The sequence below is a fragment of the Chamaea fasciata genome, unplaced genomic scaffold (assembly GCF_029207755.1).
Source record: "Chamaea fasciata isolate MVZ Bird 193981 ecotype frontalis unplaced genomic scaffold, bChaFas1.0.hap1 SCAF_3, whole genome shotgun sequence".
NCBI lineage: Eukaryota > Metazoa > Chordata > Aves > Passeriformes > Sylviidae > Chamaea > Chamaea fasciata.
In genome coordinates, this window is record NW_027094088.1 from 62,698,787 (window position 1) to 62,723,693 (window position 24,907).

At 40.3% G+C, this 24,907-nt stretch overlaps 1 protein-coding gene across 4 annotated transcripts in view; it reads right to left on the bottom strand.

Annotated features, from left to right (window-relative positions):
* The window catches only part of NKAIN2 (sodium/potassium transporting ATPase interacting 2), a 532,323-nt gene extending 524,740 nt beyond the window's left edge, over positions 1 to 7,583 (bottom strand). For all 4 annotated transcript variants that reach the window (XM_066179268.1, XM_066179266.1, XM_066179267.1 and 1 more), the window contains exon 1: positions 7,479 to 7,583. In XM_066179268.1, coding sequence (XP_066035365.1) covers positions 7,479 to 7,532 — 54 coding nt within the window. In that variant the 5' untranslated portion in view covers positions 7,533 to 7,583. The remainder of the gene's footprint in view (positions 1 to 7,478) is intronic.
* Positions 7,584 to 24,907: the final 17,324 nt, after the last annotated feature.

Here is a 24,907-nt window from a genome sequence, read left to right on the forward strand (position 1 = left end):
CAAAGTTATTACATTTTCAGTACACTCTTTTTGATCGCCCATTATTTACAATGCTCCCTGTCTTCTTCACTCCTGATGGAAGCTACAGAAAAATCATCCAAACCCTCAAAGTGAGCATAAATTGGTTTTATCCATATGATTTTAGCATCATATTTTAGGGGATCATAAGGGAGTATGCACAAAGGCTGACACTGTTCTAGTGAAAGCAGGCTCTTTAGTTTCTAATGATAGCCAATGAAGACACAAACACCTTTCCAAAATAGCATTTCTCAATGTATAGATCAGAGTTGTCCTTGAAATCCAACATTCCTCACTAAAAAAACAAGTGAAAATGCAAGAGGAAGGAAAATATAAATAATAAGTACTGTGAATAACTAACACCATACAATGGGTCTGTGATTTTTCTTCTCTCTCCCCCTCCCAAAAAGCCTACGTTAGTTGAAAGATCACTTTATTTAAGGCACAACTCTAATGGTCAGTTAAAGCTGAGAAACATTAGGCACTCTGACCTATCCCCTGATGGACTCATTCTTCTGATTGCAGGGAAGACTAAAGAGATTATTCTCATTTAGTCAGATCATCAATACTCTTGTCCTCATCCAAATCTGAAAATACTCACTATTGTTATTCTCTATAAAATGTTATTTGAATTTAGAACCTTAATGAAATCCTGTAAAATTTCAAAATTTCTGACATACTTTTTATAAAACACCACTGGAATCATCTGTCTCTTTTGGTATTTCACACCTGGGGTAATCTCTTGAGCTCAGTGGGACCATGGGACCAAAACTGAAGTTTGGAATGGTACTGGGATACACAAACAGTTCGTTGACATCAGCCTCCAAAGCAATCACTGTCTGAGTCTCACCAGTCCCTAAGCTCAGGGGAGTTTCTAAAAACATCATACTAAATGAAACTGGATGTTGACAGCTGTGTCATCAAATGCACCAAAATACTGAGAAGACCCCATATGGATTTAGATTAATTTCTGGAACAACTCACCAAGTACTTGTTTTCACACCTTATCTGCTGCACTTTGCACTGCGCACATTCTCAGGGCCCAACCTGGGATAGTAGACACTTCCAACTTAAAATATGTTTCTGTTTTCAACCTTTCTGTTAACTACAAAATGAGATACTTCCCTTTATTGAATACAGACTGACTAGAGAGAACCTTTAGTGCATTTTTTTTAATGCTCACTTAGTACTTTTTGTAAAGCAACAGAACAAAAACCAAAAATAAAACCACAACACTACTCATTGTTCAAGGTGCTAGCTCCTGCCTCCGTCAATACAAAATTAATTCCTACTGTCACAAATTTTCCCCATGGCTATACAAGAAGAGTAACTTTGCTAGATATCCTAGGTGGCTATAACCAGAGAGATCATTCAACTTCTCTCAATCTATTTAAACCTTTCCTTCCTACCAAACACTACAGTATCGGAATGTTGAATCTGCTAACTGAGCTCTAAAGGAGCTTCAAAACACAGTGAATTAAAACTATTACTCAGCTGGTCTTAAATCTTTTACCCCTGTAACTTACCACAACATACCCCACCTTTCTTGAAGTGCATAACTGGTTACTCATTATTATTATTCATTCACACTTCTACAAAAAATAATACCGTCCCATTCATAGCAAATGTCAAGCCACTAAAATTAAATTATATAATGGACTGGTACCTCAGACATCCATTCATCATCCCTTCTGAGCTCAAGTTATAAAGAAAAAAAAAGTTTGGTTATGAGTAATTGGAATTTTATCTCAAAAGCAGAATTTAAAAAAAGTTACTTTTCTACCAAGGTCTCACAAACTTAAAAACATTGTTACATATTTTTTCATGAGAAGAGATGTTAGCTCTCTGAATTCATAATCAAGTTTCTGGTTTATCTATTTCCAGCAACACCTTCAAATCTACTCCTTAGTGTTATACAATAGCTCACAAACACATCTGCTGGAAATCTGCTATTCACAGACTGTTTCCTTTTTATTGCTAGTAGGATCACACGTTTTTGGATACAATGAAACTTTCACTTTCCTATCAAATTTGAAACAAAGCAAGAAGCAGGACTTAAAAGAAGGGACTGACACAAGTTGTTGACATAGCCACAATTTCAAAGGCAGCACTTAAATATAAGTACTAGCCCAAACACAGAAACCAGTCCTTTCTATTCTTTGCCAATTGATAAAACTATAGATCCACAAGCTAAGCACAGTAGCAACATCACTTTCCATTCTACGTGAAAAGTCCACATTTTTCATTTCCCTTTTGCTAGCAGAAAATGTAGGAACATGTACATGTCATCAGAATTTTCCATCGCAGACATTTCTCTCCTAAAGCTGCTATAGAAAACCATTGGCAGCAGTGACAATGAAACACAATCACAACACACATGCAAAAAGAAAAAAAAAAAAAAACCTCTCAGCCAAACCCAGCAATAAAAAGCAAAGTCCCAAAATTTCACTACCACTTCTCTTTAACAAAAATAATACTAATAAAAGATATTCTACATTCAGTAGTTATGTAGTCTGGTGAGCTACAGCAAAGAACCCTGACACTATGCATGGTGTAAGACCCTATATTAACAAAAATATGTTCTTTACTGCATAATACGTCAGGATAGCTAATTCTAAAGAATATCCACTTTGTTGCCCCTGCTTTGCTCTCAGTGGGAACTGAGCTCTAATCCAGCAAACTTCACTCTCTGAAAGTCCTGAGACAATTCAACCTCCAAACTGTAATAAACATGAGGCTTTCTCCAAGTAAGGATATTCATGATTTCAAACTGCATTAAACCTTGTAGCTAGATTAGACTAGATACAGATATCTATATCTATATGATATAGACTAGACTCTGTCACGATCACCATTCCTGAAGTGTTTGAAAGAGCATAAGAATGTTTCTTAGTCATATTTTAAAAAGGCAAACCTAAACTTTACAGGGCCAATCACTAAGGCAGACTTTCCTCAAGTGTCACGCTCTGTTCTCTTCAGATACACGTGCTGATTTTAATAATGCAAGGGAGAAATGGAAGAGTACAAGAAACTCCTCAGTCTTCTATCAAGTGTGCAATATAGATTATGGACGTCTCTCGTGACACCTCTTGTCATAGAATAAGTATGGTAGATACTTCTTTCCATACTTGTTTGTATGTAATTCATTTCCTGGGTTCCACCACTTTACCTCCAGCAGTCCAAATATTAACCTTCATGTCCAACGGGCAATTAAATATGTGTTTATGGACATCAGTACCACAGCTAAGCATAGAAATTACCTCAGCTAAAACAGTTTTTGAAACAAAGTATTTTAATTTTCTCTTAATTAGCACTATACATTTGTGGAAAAGTACAGAACGAGGACATTCTATCATACTATTTGCATTTTGATCATCGTTTTCATTACCTCAAAAGATTTGGCCTCTTAGCAAACCAGCCAAAACAGGGAGTCTTTTTTGTTCTGCTTGGCCAGCACGACCAACTTGGACAGTGGCTTCAGCCAGAACTGGAACAGGATGAGTTCAGAAAGAGTCACCACGAGGTTGGATGTCAGTGTGCTCATAGCCTCAGCTGTGAAGTGTCAGCAAGAGAGAGACTAAAAGCATCATACATTGGTGCTTGTGAAAGACACCAGTTTTCAGAGATTCAGGGATATGTTCATTATAATACACAATTCTTCAGAGCATCAGACCAAGTACCTCATAATCACTGACTCTTTGCATATATATACATGGCTTGTTTACAAATTTTGTATGGTTTTTAATACTTAGTTGGAATATCTAAAATGCAATACAGTTTACTTGAAAAAAAAGGAAGAAAAACAACAGGCAGAAATATTTATATAAATGAATTCAGTAAACTCAGATGGAAACTGAGAGAAGGGAGTATAAAAACTGGATTATCTGTTATCTAATTAGCCTTGGGAGTATGGCAATCTTTGTCTGATGGTGAGAAACAATAAGGCAATGATTACTAGGGACTTAAAGTTTCCTTATGAAATACTGTCCTTCCTCATTACTATATTTGGGGGGGGAGACCTTCTAAGTTGAAAACATGCTGTACTTTTTACTGTTTTGGAATGCTCCAAGTTTTCCCAAGCAGCAATAATGGGAAATAAGAAAGTTTCAAACTGGTTTCTGTGGAGCTCTTGAAGACTTCTAGAAAGCAAAATCATCTTGGCAGTTTCACCTTTGCTGCTCTTACTATTAAAAAAGACTAGGCAACAAGATATTAGTGCTACTGTTGCAAGCTATTAATAAAAAAGAAAAAAATAAGGAGGTTTAAATAACAAAATGAAACAGCAGAGAAGTCTTTTATTGCCACCAGGACAGTTACCACACAACAAAAATGACCAGAGCCCTGTGGTTAGGGTTCTCTTCAGAAAGGAAACGAGCAAAAGAGACCAAAAGTCATATATTTAGAGAGAGAGAGAGAGAGAGAGATAGAAAGAGATAACTGATTTTGTATACAGAAGGCAATGCCTTGCTCCTAACATGAGCAAAATTAGTTTTTACTTGCTGCTAATTTTTCCCATTGGCTACAAATGCAGAGGAAAATGAGCTGTCAAAGGTTGTTTTCCATAGTACAAATGAGAGCACAAACAGCGAGGTATATGTATGTTAATAAGCAGAGAGCAGTGATCAGTATGCCCTTGAGAGAAGAAACATTCCTTGAGGTTTCTGATAATCTGATGGTATACAGTAAGTTGCCTTAACTATGAGCACTTAAAATGTATTTATGAAAATAATCCTGCTTGTGCAGGGTCTCTCAATCTAATGCACCTCTACTCCTTCACCAGTATTTGAAACAATCCCCTTTTTTACCCATTTGCGACATTCACATAATTTATGTACATACAATGTGCAAAGCTTCTCTAATGAACTTCAGTATTCCACAGTAGTGTTTATTGTGCAGTGCCTACAAAGACCAGTTAGATCACCACACCCTAGCTTTGTTGAGACGGAAGAACACATTTACATTAAAAAAATAAAAAAACTTTCTTTTTACCAACTTTTTTTCCCAAAACAAAAGTATACTTTCTACTCAAATATGACCATTGTAAAACTGAATCCCAGGTACCAGTAACACAAAGCCTTCACATTTTAAGTTTCACACCTTTTTTTTTAAAGTATGGTTATCAGGATGGAAATGCTTCCCACACCCATCTTCTCAGGCCAAATAACTACTAGATCCTTTGTTTTTGATTTGCATGTGCATTAATGTGGCTGTTAATTCCAGGATGAATCTTGACAGCATTTGCTCCTTTAAGTAGTCTTTACCTAAAAAAGTACTGACAACCGATTAATCACCCATGGGCCTACTGAGGAGAGTTAAATCTCCTTGACTTAAAACTCATAACCTATTCCCATCTGATGGTATATGGACATGAAGGAATATGACACGTGGTAATAATAAAATGCATATTTTTTTCCATTCCATCTCCTTTTTCCTCATCTAAATGATTACTCCTGCTTTTAACCTATCTAAATGTCACGACACAGGCCAAGTGTGATTCAGAAGTTTGCGCAGCTGTTAGCACATCCTTTTCTTGCTCAATAAAAATTTTCAAGTTAGCTTTCACTTTATGATTTTTTAAAAATTTCCTTAAGCTATGCCAGAAAACAGTATTTATTTTTAAAAAAATATGTTTATTTGATCGTTTTATTTTACAATCACTTCTAGGAAGCTTCATGTAGAAAGTAATGCTACAGTTCTGCATTTGCTTACCTGCTCATCCACCTGCTAATACATTCCTATAGGGCATTTCTGTTGTTGTTTTTATGAGTTCTGCATGTATTTTTTGTCACCATGAGTTAGCAAATATGCTTTCCTTCACAGACTTTCCAGAAAATAACAATTTAACATCTAAGCACATTCTGTAGACATCATGACATCCTGGTTGTTAAATTTATTAAAAAAAAAAAAAAAAGCAGCTCTGTAAGAGGCACAATTTAAACCTTTTTTTTTTTTTTGTCCCTTTAGGAGGGAAAAAAAAAAAGAAAAAAAAAAAAAGTATGCCTCTGAAACTTAAATGGATCTGAAGAACTTCAGTCATTAATTTTATGTTTCCAAATTGCTGGAAAAGGCTAAATTCCTACCATTTCACTCAAGATTCAGTCTACTATTACTACTATTCAAGATTCTTTTTTAGACAATACACATGAATAAATCAGGTCTGATGAGATACATCAAGTTACAAAGAATTAAATAACTTAGGTGGGGAACAGCATATACAAAAAAAAAATTTTCCAGAATACAAAAGGATTAAGGGTTGATGACAACTGATAAAAAGATCACAGGCATTTAGAATTTCTGATCTGCTAACACATCTTTCTTTCTTATGTACTGTTTTACTTATTTGGTTCCTGGAATCTATTATTTTTCTTCTTCTATGGCTCTCTTAGTACCTGCCTGGAGGAAAGAAATTTGCAACAATGCTGGTTGCTATTGACACGGACTTACACTTTCTCAGCAGAACTATTCAGTAAGAGGTAGAGGGATAGAATAACATGAAATATTTCTTTTCTGCCATAAGGTTAACTGCTTAACAAAGGCAGATCCAGCACCTGTTCTGCCAGCACATGAACATTCAATATAATGAGAGTAAGAAATGGGGCATTTTCCATTGATAGGTCTTTATCTGTATGGTACTGCACCCAAATCCACAGGAATTCTTACATCATGTATCTGATTCCACAACAATGAAATAACCCATGTATACATTACAGGAAGGGATATGAGTTTCCTAACTTTAACACCAACCTCTTTCAAAGTGCCACAATACAATTGCACAGCCTAACCATCTTGCTAAGCAGATCTATTTTTAGGCAGCTTCTTTGTTATTGTATCTCAGTGCTTACTTTTTAAACTCAGTCTAGTTTCGCCGGTAGCTGAGCTTACAAGTGCTGCCACATGTCTCCTCCAAAGGTAAATATAAATATGTGGCTGAGTTCTGTAGCAACATAATGATACAGTGTTAAAATACACTGGACAACAAGTCTGAAAGAAAACAAAACAGAACAAAAAAACCCCCACAGCTGCAGAACAGCTCAGGCGTGACAACTTCACGCAGACACACACCTGTACGGCAAACTGTTTGCAAGCTGCGCATCACCCCTGACACGCGTCTCTGCCTTACACAGGGCCAGTCAAAGGAAACCAGGTATCAACTTGACTCAACGCTTGGGAGACCTGCCCGAGTTTATTAACTCCGCCGTGCGCCCACCGCAGCCTCCCTGGCAGAGACCCGGCCAAACTACCTGTAACACAGCCCCTATTTGCCACCCTACCGCCTCGCTCGGATCCCCATCCCGGCCCCCCGGCCCTTCCTCGCCCAAAGCGCTGCCGCTGCCTTCCCCACCTTGCCCCTCCCCGGGCCCCCACTCCGGGCAGCGGGGGAGCCGCCCCGCCGCCCCCTCCTTCCCTCCCTCCCTCCCTCCTTCCCCCCTCCTCTGCGGGCCGCCCCCGCCGCCACTCACCAGCTGCGCGCCGCACACGGCCACCAGCGTGCACCGGCCGCTGCAATAGCCCATGGCTCCCGGCACCCCGCGCCGCCGTCCCGCGCCGCGCCCACTCAGGCGGCGGGAGAGCACCGCCCGGCCGCCGCCCGGCTCCCGCCTGCCGCCGGCGCGCCCCAGCCCGGGACCCGCATGGGGGCGCGCCCGCCGCCCGCCCGCCCGCCCTTAGCCGCGGCCGCAGCGCCCGCCGCCTCGGCGGTCGCGGGCAGCGGGGCCGGCCGCCCCCGCGGAGGGCGGCAGCTCCGGGGGGAGGGCGGCGGCAGGTGCCTGCAGGAGCAGCCGCGCTCTGCCGCGCAGCCCCAGAGGCATCTGGGCTTCAAAGTTTGCCCCCTCAACTCCGCTCGCAAACCATCCGGGCTCGCAGCCGTCTGCGGCGGGGGGAGGCGGGGGGAGGAGGGGAGAAGGGAGGGAGGGACGGACGGACGGGGAGGCGAGGCAGGCGGCGGCGCTAACCTCGGTTCACGCTCCCACAACGGCTTCCCTCCTGCCCACGGCATAGCTGCTCCCCCGCCCACCTTCCTCCTCCTCCCGGTAGGGCTCACGCAGCCCCAGCTGTGGGAACCCTTCCCCCGGGGGCTCCCCAGCGGGAGGGCGCGCAGAAGCGGCGCAGCGGCGGGGGGCGCCTCGGCTTTGTCTGCGCGGGCGCGGCGAGCGCGGCTGCACCTTCCCGGGCGCCTTTGTCTCGGCGGGACACCTCTCCGCGCCCACCTCGCACCGGGCTCACCCGCACCGCACAGCGCCCGCCGCAGCCCCGCCGCCGCACCCTGCCGGAGGGGGTGTGCCTGTGCGGCGGTGCCTGTGCGGCGGCGGGGCACAGCCCGGCCCACGGTCACGGCAGGGCAGGGGAGCGGGGCCCGGCCGCGGGCGCGGAGCGGAGCCAGCGCGGCCCGGAGCCGGCGCGGCCGCAGCCCCGCGGTGCCGCTCGCTGCTGCCGCCTGGCGGCCCGCGGGCGGCGGTGCAGGGGAAGCCGCCCCAGCCGCGCTTCCTCCGCTGCCGCCGGCACCGGGGAGAGCTCCCCGGGACTGCCGGGGACACGCCGAGCCTCACCTGCCCGCCGCACCGGTGTCACTTCCACCCTGAGCAGAGGTCGCAGGTGGAAGGCAGATTAGAAGAGTCTGACCTGGAAGACTGGGAGAGATCCGAGGCAGAGGCTAGGAGCTGGAGGGTGATGGCAGGGAAAGAAGGGCAAGACTAGTCCAATTTAGAAAAAGAAAATTAATTGGTGTCAGGGAGCTGGTTCTTCCCACCATTATGATGAGAACGTTTGCACTTAGTGACTCGATCCGGCCTTCCTCTGCTGCTAATGCATTCGGAATACATCAAGTTGGTGGGAAATTGTGTGTCAGGATCTGGTGTGTCAATCAGCCTCCAAAGGCTCTTAATTGCTGTGTCATCAGCAACCACCTTGACATTGCATTTGGACCAGATCACTCTTACTGAGCTGCCCATTAAAAGAAGTAGTTTTATCCATTACATCAACAATTATGAACCAGAGGAACATCACTGGCTTTCCTGAGCACATGTGGATATTTGTTTGCAGCATTAATACCCTGTAAAACTGTGTTACAAATGATCAGAGCCAATTTCCAAAGTTAAAGATTTATTTAACAAATTTGAAAAGCAATTTCGGAAAACGCCACAATAAATCAGGACAACATCGATCGAATGTTGGGTGGACAATCTGGGAGCAGCAAAGGGTGCTTCTCCAGAGTACTGCCCACAAATTCGGGGTCTCAGGGTAGGTGATTTATACCATCTTTCTGCCCTGAGGCGAAAGCAAGACTATTAAAAAGAACGTGGATTCGCCCAAAGAACATGACATCATGCAAATAATACAGTCATTGAAATGTCCCACACCCCATGAGGGATGTTTGAAAGGGCTTCCTGAGGAATTGAATGAAAGTCCGAAAGAAGAGTCTCTGAATCTTCTGTTGGGAGACTTCTGCTGATCTCCACCCAGACCGATATCAGATCTTCTGATTAACTGTGAAGATGTAGTCAGCCCGTGATTAATGGGTCATTTCCCCGTTACCTCTCTGGCAGATGTCAAGGTAACACCTCTGGACTAAGAAAAGACTGTGGAATGTAAAGAGATGCCCTGGAATTGTTTTCAGGAATTCAGGGTTTTTACATCCCACTGCAAAGTTTAATACACACAATTTTTGATATACAAATTTTAATACAGTTTATCTATTACAACTGGAAGCTCTCTGGAAGCTTAGAACCCCATGTAGTTTGTTCTCACTTTATAAACAAGTTTTTCAAAATGGTTGGCAAACCGTCAGATGATCAGTTACATCTCCTAAAATCCTTAAGGTGTAATGACTACTCCACAGGGAAGAAAAGCACACTCAAAAGTGACGGTGTTTGTCCTCTGCTCCATAAGTACATTCTGGCTGTCAGCCTCTGTTGTGTCAGGCACACAGTATGGACCAGTCAAATTGCTGGTCATGAGGAATACCAAACACAGTGAACATATTCACTTCAGTATCTAAGGAGGCAACTACTAGAGATAGCCATAGCTGAGAACAAACAAAGCTGTGGAACAGCTGAGGCTCAGAAAGCAGTGATGTCCAGCAAGTGGCAGAAAATAGTTCAGGTACCTCTGAACTCAATCTTTCTTGACTTCTTCGGCATATCATGCTTAACTTACAGGATCACAGAATGGGTAGAGCTGGAAGGGACTACAGTGGGTCATCTCTCCAACTTCTCTGCTCAAGCAGGGTTATCCTATAGCACATGGCAGTTGCAAGAACAGTGTATTTCATTATCTGAGATTGGGAGCTGGGAAGCTAACAGAAAGGGCAGCTTGTACTCATTTGGACTCTTGTGAGGAAGGAAACGGTTCTCTTTCTTTGCCCATAACTATCTGGTGGTTCACTACAGTGGAAGGTTTCCTAAGGAAAATGTGGCCAGTAGTGAAAGAGTCCAAAATGACAATCTCCATGGACTCCAACAGCTTCTCAAAGCTCCCTGATCCTTTTTCTTCTCAATACCTTCTCCTGTAGATTTGCACTATAGTAAGAATCTCAACTTGTTTGCCTTCTCCTAAGTACCTTTAAAGTAAATGTGTCTATTTCTGTGGTGTTATTCATTTCCCCCTAGTCTGCAGCTTATCTATCTACACAAACTTCCTTTCTCCGTGTCACTTTTATCTGTTTAATCTCTTTTATGAAGAGGACTCGAAGTGAGCCACAGGATTGAGCTCTCGTTGGGTCAAATGGTCAGGTCAGGGCCTTTGTGAGTCCAGTCTAAGCCTGTTCTTGGGACCCTGCAGCTTCAGCATACAGCAAAATCAGCTGTGTCCACATAGCAATACTGGGTTTTTTGGTTCCTAGTTAGACTTAACAAAAGGCCTGTTATGTGTGCTCAGTGAGTAATTTCCAAACGTTCATAACTTTGTCAAAATAAAACTAGTTTTCTTAGAAGGCAGGCTGTGCAGTGCTCTTGAAGGTATATTCCATGCAAAACATTAACTTGTAGGTTACAGTGGTTTCACCAGTTGATTTGTAATCATAAAGAGGCAAAAAAAAACCAAAACCAAAACCAAAAACCACAAAAAAAAAAAAAAAAAAAAAACCAAAAAAAAAAAAAACCCCAACCACCAGATAAAAATAGGTTTTCCCTGTTTCCCTTCAGTCTTCTCAATCAAGTCTAATTTAATTCCTATTTCTAAAACTCATTTCTGGGAGGAGATCAGTTCCAAAATCTGTGAGTGTCGCTAATGACTGGAAACAGGAGGCTGCAGATTAATTTTACCCTTCCAGTTATAGGAGTCATTGCTAGTGCTTGTACACCTGGGATGTCTGCTCTTTGGAGATGAGAGGGGAGCACACCTTTCAGCAGCATAATGGTGAAAGCCGGTGTTCCCTAGGGTGCCTTCCTTGTGATTTGACAGGACTTACTAACTGGTTTTAAGCCTAGCCCTTGGCCTGCTCCTTCTCTGAACCTGGGGGAACACCTGGGGAAAAGGGAAGCTCAAGGAGGGCTGCAGCTGCCAGCCTGCTGCATCAAACCGGCGGCCACAGGGGAGAACAAGGACGTGCGAGAACAAGCCGCAGGCCAAACAGACTCGCAAGAAGGGCCACCAGCGGCTTAGGGACCGTAGCTTCTGTATCCCTTTCCTTTAATAAAACTTTTATGGGAAATCCGTTAAGCCAGCACAGTGTGGGTTCAGCGACGTGTCATCCCAAGCATTCCAGCCGTGTAGGAGCTTGCTGCTGCCAGCATTACCTCCCCAGGTTGTCCCAGGTGCCGGTAAATCAGCATGGGCTCCTACCTGCTGCATCCATTCTCATATCAAACCAGTCTGAAAATGCTTTATAATTGATAATGCTGTCATCAATAGTAAAGGGAAAATACTGTTTCAATTTAACCAACACCTTGTTAACAGAGCAGACCTTGCTGTGTCACCTGCATGTTGATTTTCTGGGGAAGGAATCAATTGGGGGGAAAAAATAAGTGATTAAAACATAATAAAAAATATTGCAGGCTTAAGCACACTCCAATAAAAATTCTTTTCAAACCTCTAAAACTGCAGCAGTATTAAACGATTTTTTTGAACATCATCTCTACCATGAAGATTGAGTGTCAGGTACTTTTTTTTACCTCCTGCAGGATTTCAAGACTTGATTGCCCAAATGACAGTTTACTTATTTTACTGTCACGTACTTTTGTGAAATGCCATAACAAGTTGATTACAGGTTTCACATTTTGCATAGTGACAAAATCATCTGTCATATAATAGTCTGATGCCTGAAAACCATTTAACTAAGAAGCAGTTGCTACTGAAAATAATGATATTTGAAACATTAAGTGGGTTTAAATGTGTACATTTTCTAAGTAAGGCTTTGTTTTAACTGAATGAGAAGAGCAGTGTTATCCCTTTCAGGCATGAATTTAAGACTTGTAAAAGTCACCAGACAACAACTAGCCAGAGGACGAGGTAAATTAGGAGGGGCATCATTTCTTGAATGAAATGAAAAATAGAAATGGAAAGCCTAGTGATACATCATAGCTTCTACAAAGATGAAAAAGTCCTTGGTTCCTGTTTCCAAAACTTGTTATTTGTACCAACCTGTGCTGGAGATCTGAGGCCATGTCATACACTCTGGCTATTGAAAACAGAAACAGTCTCCCTTTCCCTTATGGAGATAAATATTGGCTCACTGGAACTGGTATGAAGAAAAGAATAAGATTTTACTTTCTTATCCAACAATATCCATACCTTAGATGAGATGTAAGTAATAACAGTAATAAGGATAATCCATTCATTTTAATGTATTCTGTTTCTTGGCTGATTCTAAGTGGCTATATTTTGGAAATAATGTGATGTGTCATTTCTGCTTAGCAATACTAACCAGTAAGGGAATTTTCTGGGCATTTTATTACTGGTAATGAGTGGATGAATTAATGGTAATACCAATCTCACTTATTGTGTGCAGGCAAAGGACAAGCCAGTTTTCAAAATGTGAAGGGAATAGGCTGGGGAAGCTCAGCAAGCTGTTAGATTGAAAGAGAATTATGTGTCCGTGGCACTTTGTCATATACTGACTTCGTAGGCAATGCAGCTATCACATACCTGCCATTATGAATGCTGGTAGAAAATCATAGAGAATTATACATGAGGATGAATGCTGAACCTATATGGAGGGGCGCTGCACCCAGGTGCTCAGCTGACCTCCTGCAGTGGGCTGCAGCAAAGGGTATGACCAGAGATCAGCAGAGTAGTGTCCAAGGGTGTCTGACCTTCCTGGGCTACCAACTGCAGCGCACCACAAGTGGCAAAAACCCTGCTCTGGGGCCACTGATCAATGGCAGCCAAGTGCTGTCACTGCATCCTTGCTGCTGAGTTTGATTTCCACCCAGGCTTGAGAGACATTAAGGATACAATAGCTTTGGCATTTTTCAGGTTGCTCCACCTTCTGTGGGAGAATGGGGAAAATAGGAATTGGAGGGGAGGAGGAATTCCTTGCCATGTTGCCTTGCTTCACAAAGGAGCATGGTTAACAAAATTGTCAACCTGAAGGCTTATCATTGCTCTCTGTGGACACAGTTTGTGCAGTGTTTTTCTTAACTAACACTGTAATTTTTTTGTGCACTTATTAGTCTTTCTAGGGAAAAAAATAGAGTCTAATAATGCTATCACTATTTTTAGTCAATGTTTTCTCACTTGTGGACATTAAAGCATTGTATAGGTAATTTAATATTATTGATCCTACATTTCAGTAGATCCACATACAGAGATTTGAAACACTTCATATGTTAGGTACTTTGGACATCCACACAGTAGATTTTTCTTATCTGTCTCCTATAAACTTGTGTAACCTTTAGCAAGTCGATTAAACATTCTGATTCTTATATACCTCATCTGGAAAATAAATGTATTCTCATTTTGCCTAGGGCAAGGTAACACAAGGGAGAAATCATTTTCATAGCATTGGAATTTCTTCTCACATTTAAAATTGGCCAATGAGGAGGTCAGATTATTCTTTATGGCCATTGTTTTTTCTATTTGCTTCCTTGTCATGAAATCATGGATGCATATCCATTAACATTATATTTTTATGCATTCTGCTATTAATATTATTAAAAATAGATGTTTTCCTTAAGTCATTGTCAAATTTAATTTTCATTTATCAAGTTTGTATTTAATCTATTTAACAAATTATTTTAATTCTGAAATAAACAGGCTCTGTTTTCAGCAAATATTTTGATTGCCAGTGAAACTAAAATCCTGACGCTTGACAAACAGGAAGGAATGCTTTCTTCTGTGACAGAAGTGTGATTGTGGTCTTGGAAATGGAGAAAAATTGAGAACGGGTAAAAATATGGCTTCTATTCAAGGAGGAGATTTGACGATCAAATAGAAGAAATAGAATGAGCCGTCGTACTGCCAGTCTCCAAAGCTCTGAGCAGTTGGAAGAGCAGTGGGAGCGCTCAGCTGTGGCTGAATCTTGCTAGTCTTTGTAAACTGAAACCCGTCAAGAGAGGGCACTGCGTTCCTGCACAGACACGGCGCCCGTCGCCGGCCGCTCTAGCGGATCCTTGTGGGTGCACAGATTCCCCCATCCCACAGCGCTCCCGCCTGCCCTGCCCTGCCCTGCCCTGCCCTGCCCTGCCCTGCCCTGCCCTGCCATGCCATGCCATGCCATGCCATGCCATGCCATGCCATGCCATGCCATGCCATGCCATGCCATGCCATGCCATGCCATGCTATGCCATGCCATGCCATGCCCTGCCCCGCTCCGGCCGCCGAGGGGGGAGGGAGCCGGCGTGGATGCCGAGCCACAGGAGGCAGCCGTGCCTAACGCGGTCTCTCTTTGCCACGCAGGGAATCAATGGGCTTCGTGAAGAGTGGACTGTAAGAAGGAAAAGGCGTGCAGCAGGTCTAATGATCTCTTCTGGACTCTGATCTTGGAAAACCCTGTTGTTTTCCTGAAATCATGGGTGGCCTTGTAACTCACACAACACATCAGAGAAGAGCTACCCAAGGTGTGTTTGTTTATAACGTTTTAATGGCTTTCTAGGTGAAATGGAGTCCCTTTGATCACCCAGACTGGCCTTCTGCAGTAGGTGATAGGTCTTCCTTGGGCTGATTTCTGATTGAACTAAATTTGGGACATACCTTTCCAGACATTATTTCGAATTTTCTAAAAACCAGGAATACATAAGGCATTCTGTAATGAATCCTAGAGATCCAGCAGAAGAAATAATGTCCAAAATTACATTCTATCTCTAGTGTAAACCTTATTTTTAAAGAACTGCTTCTTGCTCAACTTCTAACAGCAACACTGAAAAGTTCCCTTTAGAAATCAAAAAGATTGTTTTCTTCTCTCCATAACCTTGTCTTGACTGTTGCCACTTTAATATATAATCTTCTTTCTGATAAGATAAAGACCTTGGTGTCCCTCTGCATTATACTATCAGGTAGATTTTTCAGTCCTTTCAAATTTTTTTTTTATTATTATTATTTTTTAATCCTCCCTAGCTGTTCAATATTTTCTAGAAATTTGGGCTGTGGAAGTGAACACAGTATGTTATTAAGGATGAGGCAATTTCAAATGCAAAAAGCCTCATATCAGATTTGCTTTCATCATTCTCATGACATGTCCTGTCCATCTTTTTCATCTCCTATGACCTCTAGAGCTCCTTCTCTGGTTCTGTTTCCTGAGATAGGCTTCTCCATGGATTCAGTCTGAATTGCCTTGTCTTTTCCTGGCTATAGGACTTTGCGTTCTGCCCTGCTCAGATAAATGTTTCTTTATGTTCAGCTTGTCAAATTTACTCAAGTTACATAAAACTACCAGCCCTCTTCACAATATGCCACTGAAGCTATTTTTTCATCTTCAAGCAATGTTGATAGCAATTTCCTTTGTTTTTCCTTTTATGTAGAAATATTTTAAATGAATAGTACAAGGTGCTACTGACATGTTCAGAAGTTGTTTTCCATTTAAAATTCTAATTTGAGATGTATCATTAGCTACCTTTTTACCAACTTAATATGTTCTTTGTTGAACTTTCATCCTAATTTTCCATGTTAGTCATCAAAATGAGCTCAAAAAATCTAAAGTTTTTGAACCAACATGGTTACCATCATCTTCCAAACTTGTAATCTCATCAATAAAAACCATCAGGTTAGCTTGATAAGATCTGTTTTCCATAAACTCATGTTGAACAACATTAATTATCGGCCTTTAATTCTTTATTAATTGAGTCTTATTTCACCTGTTTCATCATTTTGCTTCAGATCAATGTTAGACTGACAGGTCATCTCATTTACCCCTTTAAAATATTGGCATGATATTATCTTTCCTCCTTTTCACTGGGGCTTTTTTTGGTGCTCCAGTTCTTATTGAGAATCAACATTAATGGTTCAGAGAATTTCTTTACCAGATTTTTCTAAAACTTCTCAATGAAAATCACCTGGATTTTTTTTTTTTATTTGGAAATGTGTGCTGTTATTAACTGCCTTTTAATTCTCTGGAGTGACCACTGGAATGGAAAGAACTTCATCCTTACTTATGATAAAATTTCTACTTTCTCTCATCCTGAACAGAGAATGGGGCTATGCACTGAGAAGACATGGTTTGTCTGCATTATTTTTCTTTATTCTGCATTTCTCACCTGCTAGTGCAAAACCAATATTGTTCTTCTCTTTTATTTGCTTTTAATATCCTTTTAAAAAACCCAAATAGTCTCTCTTCTTATTGTCCTTAGCAGCCATGGCAGGTCTTATTGCCTTTCCAATTTTGTAATTGATTAATCTTGATGTACTTGAATCTGATGAGGTCCATTATTAAATGATTGTGTATTCTTTTACTTTTGTTTCCTTTATCTATTTTCTCTGGTTCCTGCTTCAATGTAGGCTCATTATGTTGTGATACTATTTCCCCCTTTCCATTTAATTTGGTTCTTAATTGCTACCAATTCATTGAAATCAAGCTGTTAAAAGCAATACTAGATCACTGCTGAGTGGGCTTTGTCTTCTATGCAAGCAGCAAATCTAAGAATTTGTACTAATATAACCATGATTTTTACCTAGTAATATGTTAGAAATTTTTACCTATAACTTTGGAATTATAGAAGAATGTTAGCATTGGCATCAGAATTTCTTCAGCATGTGTCGCTCAGGCTGAAGTTCCTGTGATTGCACAGCCATTTACTTCTCCTGCACTATAGACAGGTACTCACCTGAGCCCGGGACTTCCTGCTGTGACAGTAACTTGCAGCCAATCCCAGCTGGTATTTTATACTTTGTCTGTTACATATTCACCCCCTAACTTCCAGTATTCCTCATTTCTACACTGTCAGCACTTATAAAGGGCCATTTTTGACATGAAGTGTCTTTTTGCACTTTCTCCCGGCTTCTTTTTTCCTAAATGGATTACAGCCAATGATTTCAGTATTCCAGTCATGCATATCATCCAATCAAGTCTCAGTAATGCCAACGAGGAAAAATTCATGTTCATAAATGAGCCATTCCAGCTCTTGTTTACTAAAAAGGCTCCTAGCCTTGCAACATAGGCAATTATAGGTTTTTTTCTTCCTCATATCCTTTGGATTTTTGAGTAATTTTGTTCTAAGTGTCTTCATTTTTTACAAATTTGATGGTTCTCTTCCCCTCATCTCTCCATCATTACCTCTTGCTATTTGCTTGTCATCCTCAGACAACATTTGCAAAAGGACTCTGATGTCTTGCTGCTTGGAAGGCACGTGCAGTAGAAGTTCCCAATGCAATGTATGTTAAGAGGCAAAAAGTGAATTTACTGCAGCAAGTGCAGAGTGCTGCCAATGATAGGAAGAATGAATTTTTCCAGAATCTGGCATCTTCTTTGGCCATGATGCACATAAACTCACAAGTCTTAGGATATAATTATATTTTTTCTAGTAGTAAGATCAGTGGAAGGGGTTCCAGTTTTTCCCTTGCAATAAGGCATCCCCCACAATGGACCACCTTCTCAGAGATGCTGTACGACTCTGCATGGAATCAGGCTGTAAACCTGGCTGTGGCAGGGTTGGCTGCTGAAAGTTCTCTGGTCAGAGGCACAGAAGCAGGGGAAATACCTTTACTTCTGCACACTTCCCTTCTGTGCTGGGGGAAAGCAGGGGTGGCCATCTGAATTTTCGGGTCCTTCTAACTCTTAGGCAGAAATCCTCAGCACTGTTGATGGGGAAGGCATAAGCAAAGAGGTCTCTCTTGTGGTGCTCCTCTTCTGCGTCTGGAAAGTTGGTATAAACAGCACGGGAACAGCTTCCAGCTCTGTGGTTAACACAATTCACAAAGTAGTCAGGAAAGGGCTTTAATGGATCAAGTTTTGCTGACTGGCTTAAAACATCTATCAAATAGCAATGTCACATTTTGTGTCTCAACATTCAGATATCAGCACACTGGTTTATATTTACTTGAAGATGATCCTTTCTATTTATTTTTCATGAATGGTAATTTTATTCAATTCTATAGCTGATACAGAAACTTGAGATAGATTTAATATGTGGAGATGATTGTGCAAGATGTTATTGTGCTAAAAGGAGATACATGTTGGAAAATTATTAACCTTTCAGACCACTAAATGTATATTAGTTTTGTCATAATAGTAACTCCCAAACAGGTTTTGTATGGTTTGGAGTTTGGGGTTGGTTTTTTTTTAATGTCTGTGTTGGTTTTTTGTTTGGTTGTTTGTGGGGGTTTTTTGTTGTTGTTTTTTGTAGGTTTTTGGTTTTGTTTGTGTGTTTGTTTGTTTCATTTTCTGGTTGGTTGGTTAGTTTTTGGTGGATTTGTTTGTTTGATTTGGTTTGTTTTTTGGGTGGGCTTTTTTGTTTTGTTTTGTTTTTGGTTTGGTTTTTTTTTTAGATTTATTTTCTTTTTCTGCCAAAGTGAAATAAAGGAAGTTTAGATCAAACACCTCCTCAGGACAAGAGTTATATCTTTTGGTGGAAGAAGCTGTAGCAAACTTATCATCATATCATAAAAAATGCGAAATAAACTTCTTGCCTACTGTCCCCCAACTATCTGTGAGACCTGTGAAGCTAGTTTAAGCCTTGGGTTTAATTATGATTTTTTTTTTTCTTTTTAGTGACAGGTTCCTGAAGTGTCCACCAATCTGATTATTTAGAAGTAATATTATCTGATTATTTTTAGAAATATAGGATTTATTTTGTTCTCTCTCACACATTTCATTATCTTCTCCTTCTTTAAATCTTTATTTAAAATTAATCTTATATGTTCTTTTTCAACATGAAATATAGGTTTCACATATTACTGAGACACCTGGAAGCTTAAAAAGCAACCAGCTGAACAGTGAAGCCTGAAAGTACCAATTCCAATTCTTTTTATGAAATACTTTTTTTTTTTTCTAAGCTGTGCTTTAAATATAAATTGAATTCTTCAGGACAGAGATTGGGTTTGTAACAGTGTTGAAAAATGTTTAATACATTTGGACATTTAAGAAATGACATTAAATAGGCTAGGCCATTAAAAACTGTGTTCTTTAAGCTCCTATTTTGTGTATTCTGTTAAGATTTATTGCAGACTTTTTCAGTTGCTCTTAAATTCACTGAGTATTTCAAAGGGATTTAATTTTGTTTTTTTCTTTATCCGTGGCAGATGTCAGCTCTCTCAGTTTTCTTCCAATTAATGCTTTTACCAATTTTTCATGTTCTGCCTTGAGGTTAGATTTGAACAAGAAGGGTTTGTCAGTTCCTGCAGCCACCAGGTCTGGGGTTTTATTGTTGTTTCTGTACTTTTCCATATGTTTTTGTATCTTTTTATTTAAGATTTGTTGTTGCTCCCTTCTCCACATGTCTTTTACTGATGGTCCAGAGTGTTTCTTTATCTCTGGGCAAAGCCTTCCTGCTTGAGAGACCTGTTTTGTTTGCTTTGTGGATGCAAAACACTCATCTCTATTTTGGCGTTTAGGAATTATATGTATTGTTTCTTCTTTGGTATTGAGGTTCATGTGATACATTTCACTTTATGCCCTCACCTAACAACACATATGCACCTCCCATATGTTTCCCATCAATCCCTCCAGCCAGCTACTGAGTATTACTATCCCATGCACCTGTTCTAGAAGCACACAAAGGTAGACTAAATTTGACTTGATGACTTCTGAGAAAATGCTAATGTTGCTAGCATTTTTTCTACAGTTCTTTGGAAATAATGCAAAAGCTTTTTCATTTTTACTGACCCACAAGAAATAGAGCAGTAGATGATCATGAATAAGATGGTAAATAATGTAAAAGACTTTATTTCTGAGGGTAAGAGTTCAGTACCATTTCTAACATTATATTCAGTAAAAGGCAAAAATAAATCTCCTCTTCAGTCTATTTCTCAGGATTATTTTGCCTAAGAAGGTTTAACCAGCCTGGAGTAATCATTCAGTACATGTTAGGAAGATTTCACATAAATGAATCATTCACAGTAAAACGGTAGTCTCCAATTACATTGTATTCCTGTTCCTCTTCTTTCTTTCTTCATCCCTTTTTTATTTTTTTTTTTACTCCCTGATACTCTTGAATGTGTTTTTTGCTCACATATTGACTCACTTTCTCTTTGGTCTCACCACCTCTAGGTCTTTCTTCTGTCACTGAGCTTTCTTTGCTTCACCAAAGTTCTTTCTTCACTTGTTAAAATCCCTTCCATACCCTAAAGTTTCTTAAGAAGTCTGAGGCTCATTTGCAGATAATTCCAGCAGGAAACTCTCAAATTGATCTTTTTTGCTAGTCCTGGGGCTTTCTTTCCCACTTTTTGTTTTTCTTGACTCTAAAAACATTAGTCAGAGTAGTCTGATTATTGCTTGAACAGCACTGGGGGAAAAAATCACATAAGCTGCACATTCAACATCTGTCTACAGGGTAAAAGAGAGGAAGACTCAGAGATACTGGATATTTTTCCCACTTTTGCTGTTTGTTGGTTAGATCAGTTTGATCAAACAATATTGAAAACAATCAAGAAATGGAGATACTTCCGTCATGCAGGTTTTGACATTGCCAAAGTTCCATATTACAAGTGAATCTTCACCTTGATTCTATTTTTAGCTTTCTTTTTTAATTATCTAAGAATGAGATGGGAAATGAAATCTAAGTGAAAAAACCCTCAAATATCAGAAGTGAATACCCAAGCTATAAACCTTCATTTTTCTTCTTACAGTAAGCAACTTCTCATGTAAATATGCAGAGTAATAAAGTTATAACATAGGAATAAACAATCTTGTTCTTCATGCCCTCTGCAAACTATATTACTAAGGCAATTTTCATTTCATCAAACAAGATTTTAGGAGTGGATAGAGCTGACTGGGATAATGCAAATCATCACAAAAAAAGGAATATGATCAGTATTACCTTTTTTTTTTTTTTTTTTAGCACCAGCCTGTATGAGTTGAATTTATTTTTTCCCATTTGTCAGCTTTATCTCTCCTTGATGCATTTATTTTGGATGATTGATTCAAGGTGATCTTTTTAGAGCAAACATGTGGCAGTTGCCATCTCGGTCAACATAGCGGGACAGTTTTAAGAATTGTTCCTCACCAGAGGCACAGTCAGTCTGTAAGACCGTAGGCTTTCCTTCCCTCCCTCGTATCTCTGCACATCCACCCCACACACCATGCAATCGGCTTATGGATACATCAATTGCACAGCAATAATCTGCTCCCCTGTGGGCTGTGGCTTTTGCAAAGGAGTACGGCCTTCTTTTTTTACATTTTACAGATCTGTGGAGCTCAGCCTCACAACCCTTTTCGGTCTTGATTATTCCTTTCATGCAGGTCCACACAATTTCTACCAACATTGCAGCCGACTGAAACTTCTGATTAAGAGTTTTGCCTTCATGTGCCGGGAAGCAGAAAGTAACTCTGCACTGATGAGCCCCGTTTCTGGGCTAACCCATCTGCGGCTGCACAGAGATAGCAGCTAGCATCTGGTTTTCCTTGGTTCACAGACTTTTTTATTAGATCAGATGAGCAACCAGCAGAGGGGAAAAATGCCTTCTTGGTTGTATAGGCTAACATTTGCTGTTAGCCTGTTCTACATATGGATTCTAGGGCTGCAGAGAGAAATGACTATGTAACTGGGTCTCAGAGAAGCACTCTGTCTTTGGGAGCTGTTCATGGGATGTCTGGGCTTCACCTGTACTGAAAATCCTAATCCTGCCTGTAATAATAACACACGTGTGATTCTCCTTTTCCTTCTTGTTCATGCAAATGGAGTAAATAGATACAGGTGAGAGAACAGAAATCCAGAGCAGTCAAGGTGTAAGTATTAGAAAGCTATGTGGATTTCTTCAGAATTTCAGAAGAAATTTTTTCTTGGCAGAGCTGAGATTCATACTCATTTGAGATTGACTGCATCCATTTTCCTATATTCAGCTGGTCTACCTTAAACCTGGGTGGTCAACAGAGCATAAGTATGTTGTGCATGTGCATTCTGACAGCACATGCGTCAAAAGAAAATATTGCTAAAAAGCACATAAAACAATTGTCACAAAAACATTTTTTTATATCACAGCTAGTCATCTGCCAGCAAGTTGCCAGAAAGAGTGTTAAAAATACTGTAAATATTCAGCTCTAAGTGTGTTTACATTTGCAATATGTTCTTTTATGTGAAAGAACAGAGACAGAATGAAAGGAGAATCCTCCCCTTGGTAATGACTATTTTAATGTCTGCTCCAAGCTTTGTAAATAATGCAGCACTATAAAATTTAGTCATAAGAAGTAATCATTATCTCTCAATGAAAGAGAATAAATTTTCCATTTGACCTGACATATAAATGTCTATAAACATTATATTTATCTTTAAGAGTGTTCCTTCTATTCATATGGTAATACAAGCAATGTGAAGATTTCTAACATCTCAGAAAATTACCCCAAAGTACACCCAGTTGCCTGTATTTTCCAAAAACCACAGTCTTGAACAGGGATTTTTATGCTTATAACAGATTGGGTCAAAGTCAGAACAAACAGGCACTGAAATCTTCTTTTGATTGTTTCTAAGCTTCCTTCATCAGTGGCTGCTAAGAGATATATTAGTGAAACATGGTCCTGCTCAAATAGGCCAAAACCTCTTTTCACAAAATTTTCAGATGTTTCCTTGAGTCATGATGAGAAATGATGGAGGATTACATTATATCTTAATGGAGAACTTTTAAGTATGGCTTATTCATTGGAAGGGAAAAAAAAAAAGAAGCAGGTGATTATTAAACAATTTTATATTACACCGTCTTGAGAGAGAGGTGGTACTTGATGACAGATAGATTGCCAAGGGATTGTATGTTCTTGTTTATACGTAGACTGCTGCTGTTGTATGGTCACAAGATGTGACACATGCTCTGTGTGCCAAACTGAGAAATATTTTCATTCTATTCGTTGGCATAGTGAATAAAAGTGCATTTTGTGTGATACATTGCTTACAGTTAGATAAGATTAAAAGATTTAATGTAGTAAAGGAAAACAGTAGCAAACAGCATGAGACAATATACAACACCAATGTAACAAAGGATGCATCTGGGGCTTCCAAGTTTTTAATTCTCAGGTCAATCTTGTAGTACATATTTAAAAGCTTAAATGTTTCCATTTGCAGAAAGAAATGAAAGATGAGGTATGAGTCATGAATGCTGCATTATGACTCAGGCTTGGAGTCCTGATTTGTAGAAAGAAAAGCCCAAGCACGGATACATCAGGTTATCCTGATAAGACAAGAGTGGGCCATGTACCACCTCTTCTCCAAACTTTTCTTCTCCCCACACTTCAGCAAATGCTCCAGAATTATTCTTCTTTTCTGCAATAGAATCCACATGCTTCTTCTTTCCTGCAAAAGAAAGGAGTGCACTTTCCAGATGGGATCTTTGATGCATTCCAAGCAATACCAACCAGCCTGCTGCAGGCTTCAGGGCTCCACATGCTGTGCAGCAGAAGACAGCAGAGAAGCACCTCAGAGATGTCATTAAGTCATGCCTGCTTATTTATGAGTGCTTTAGGGAGTTGCAAGTTTAGGGGAGACAGCACACTGAAAAGTCTTACTTCACTCTTACTATCTGAAGATTTCACAGATCTGTTTTGTGTAAATGATGGAAACCAGAGGGAACAACCTGGGCTCCTAATCAAGATTTTTCTTTTTCAATGCCCTACCTCCAGAGTAGAGCACTGATAGCCTCAAAAAGAGACTCAATAAAATGTCTGAAAGAGGCAGTTTCTGTACAGATCACAAAATATAGTTATAAACAACAATTTCTTAGGTCTTTCATATGAATAAAAAAAATCAACAGGGAATACTACAAAGAGTGGATTATCTGAAATCTTGCTAATAGCCATTTCTTCACTGTCTTCAGTTGGCATATGAAAATGGAAACAATCAATCAAAAATGTCCTTCTGCAATTAGTCTTTTATGAATTTCATTTAGGAAGGTATAGTTGGTCATCGTTGTCTTATAAAGTGTGAGTCAATGAGGAAAATGTGATTGCAAGTCTCTTGTATATCTCCTGGCTAAATAAACTTTTTCACCTCTGTTAATCACATAATTTCAAATTTTAGGCTTGTGAGACTAATCTGGAGAAGCAGCTATACACTGCACTGTTGTCAAGGAAACTCTCGTAATCGTGAGTTAAACTGTAGTAGTAAGATGTTTCTCCTGTTCATGGTAAAAATGGGACATTCTGCAAAGATGTGCGAGAAAGGGGAAAACCAGTTGTAACAAGCCACTGACAAGAGTCCTTACCTGGGAGAGAAGATGCTTCCAGGTTCCGGTTCCTGCTCCAAGTAAGTTTGGTGTATTCTATCATAGTATTATTAATTTTACAGTCTTGGAAGCAGAGAGGTCCTTATCTTCAACTCTGTCCTGAGAACTGTGCTGGATTTCAGCTTTAGAATTTTACAATAGGGACCACAAACCCTACCTA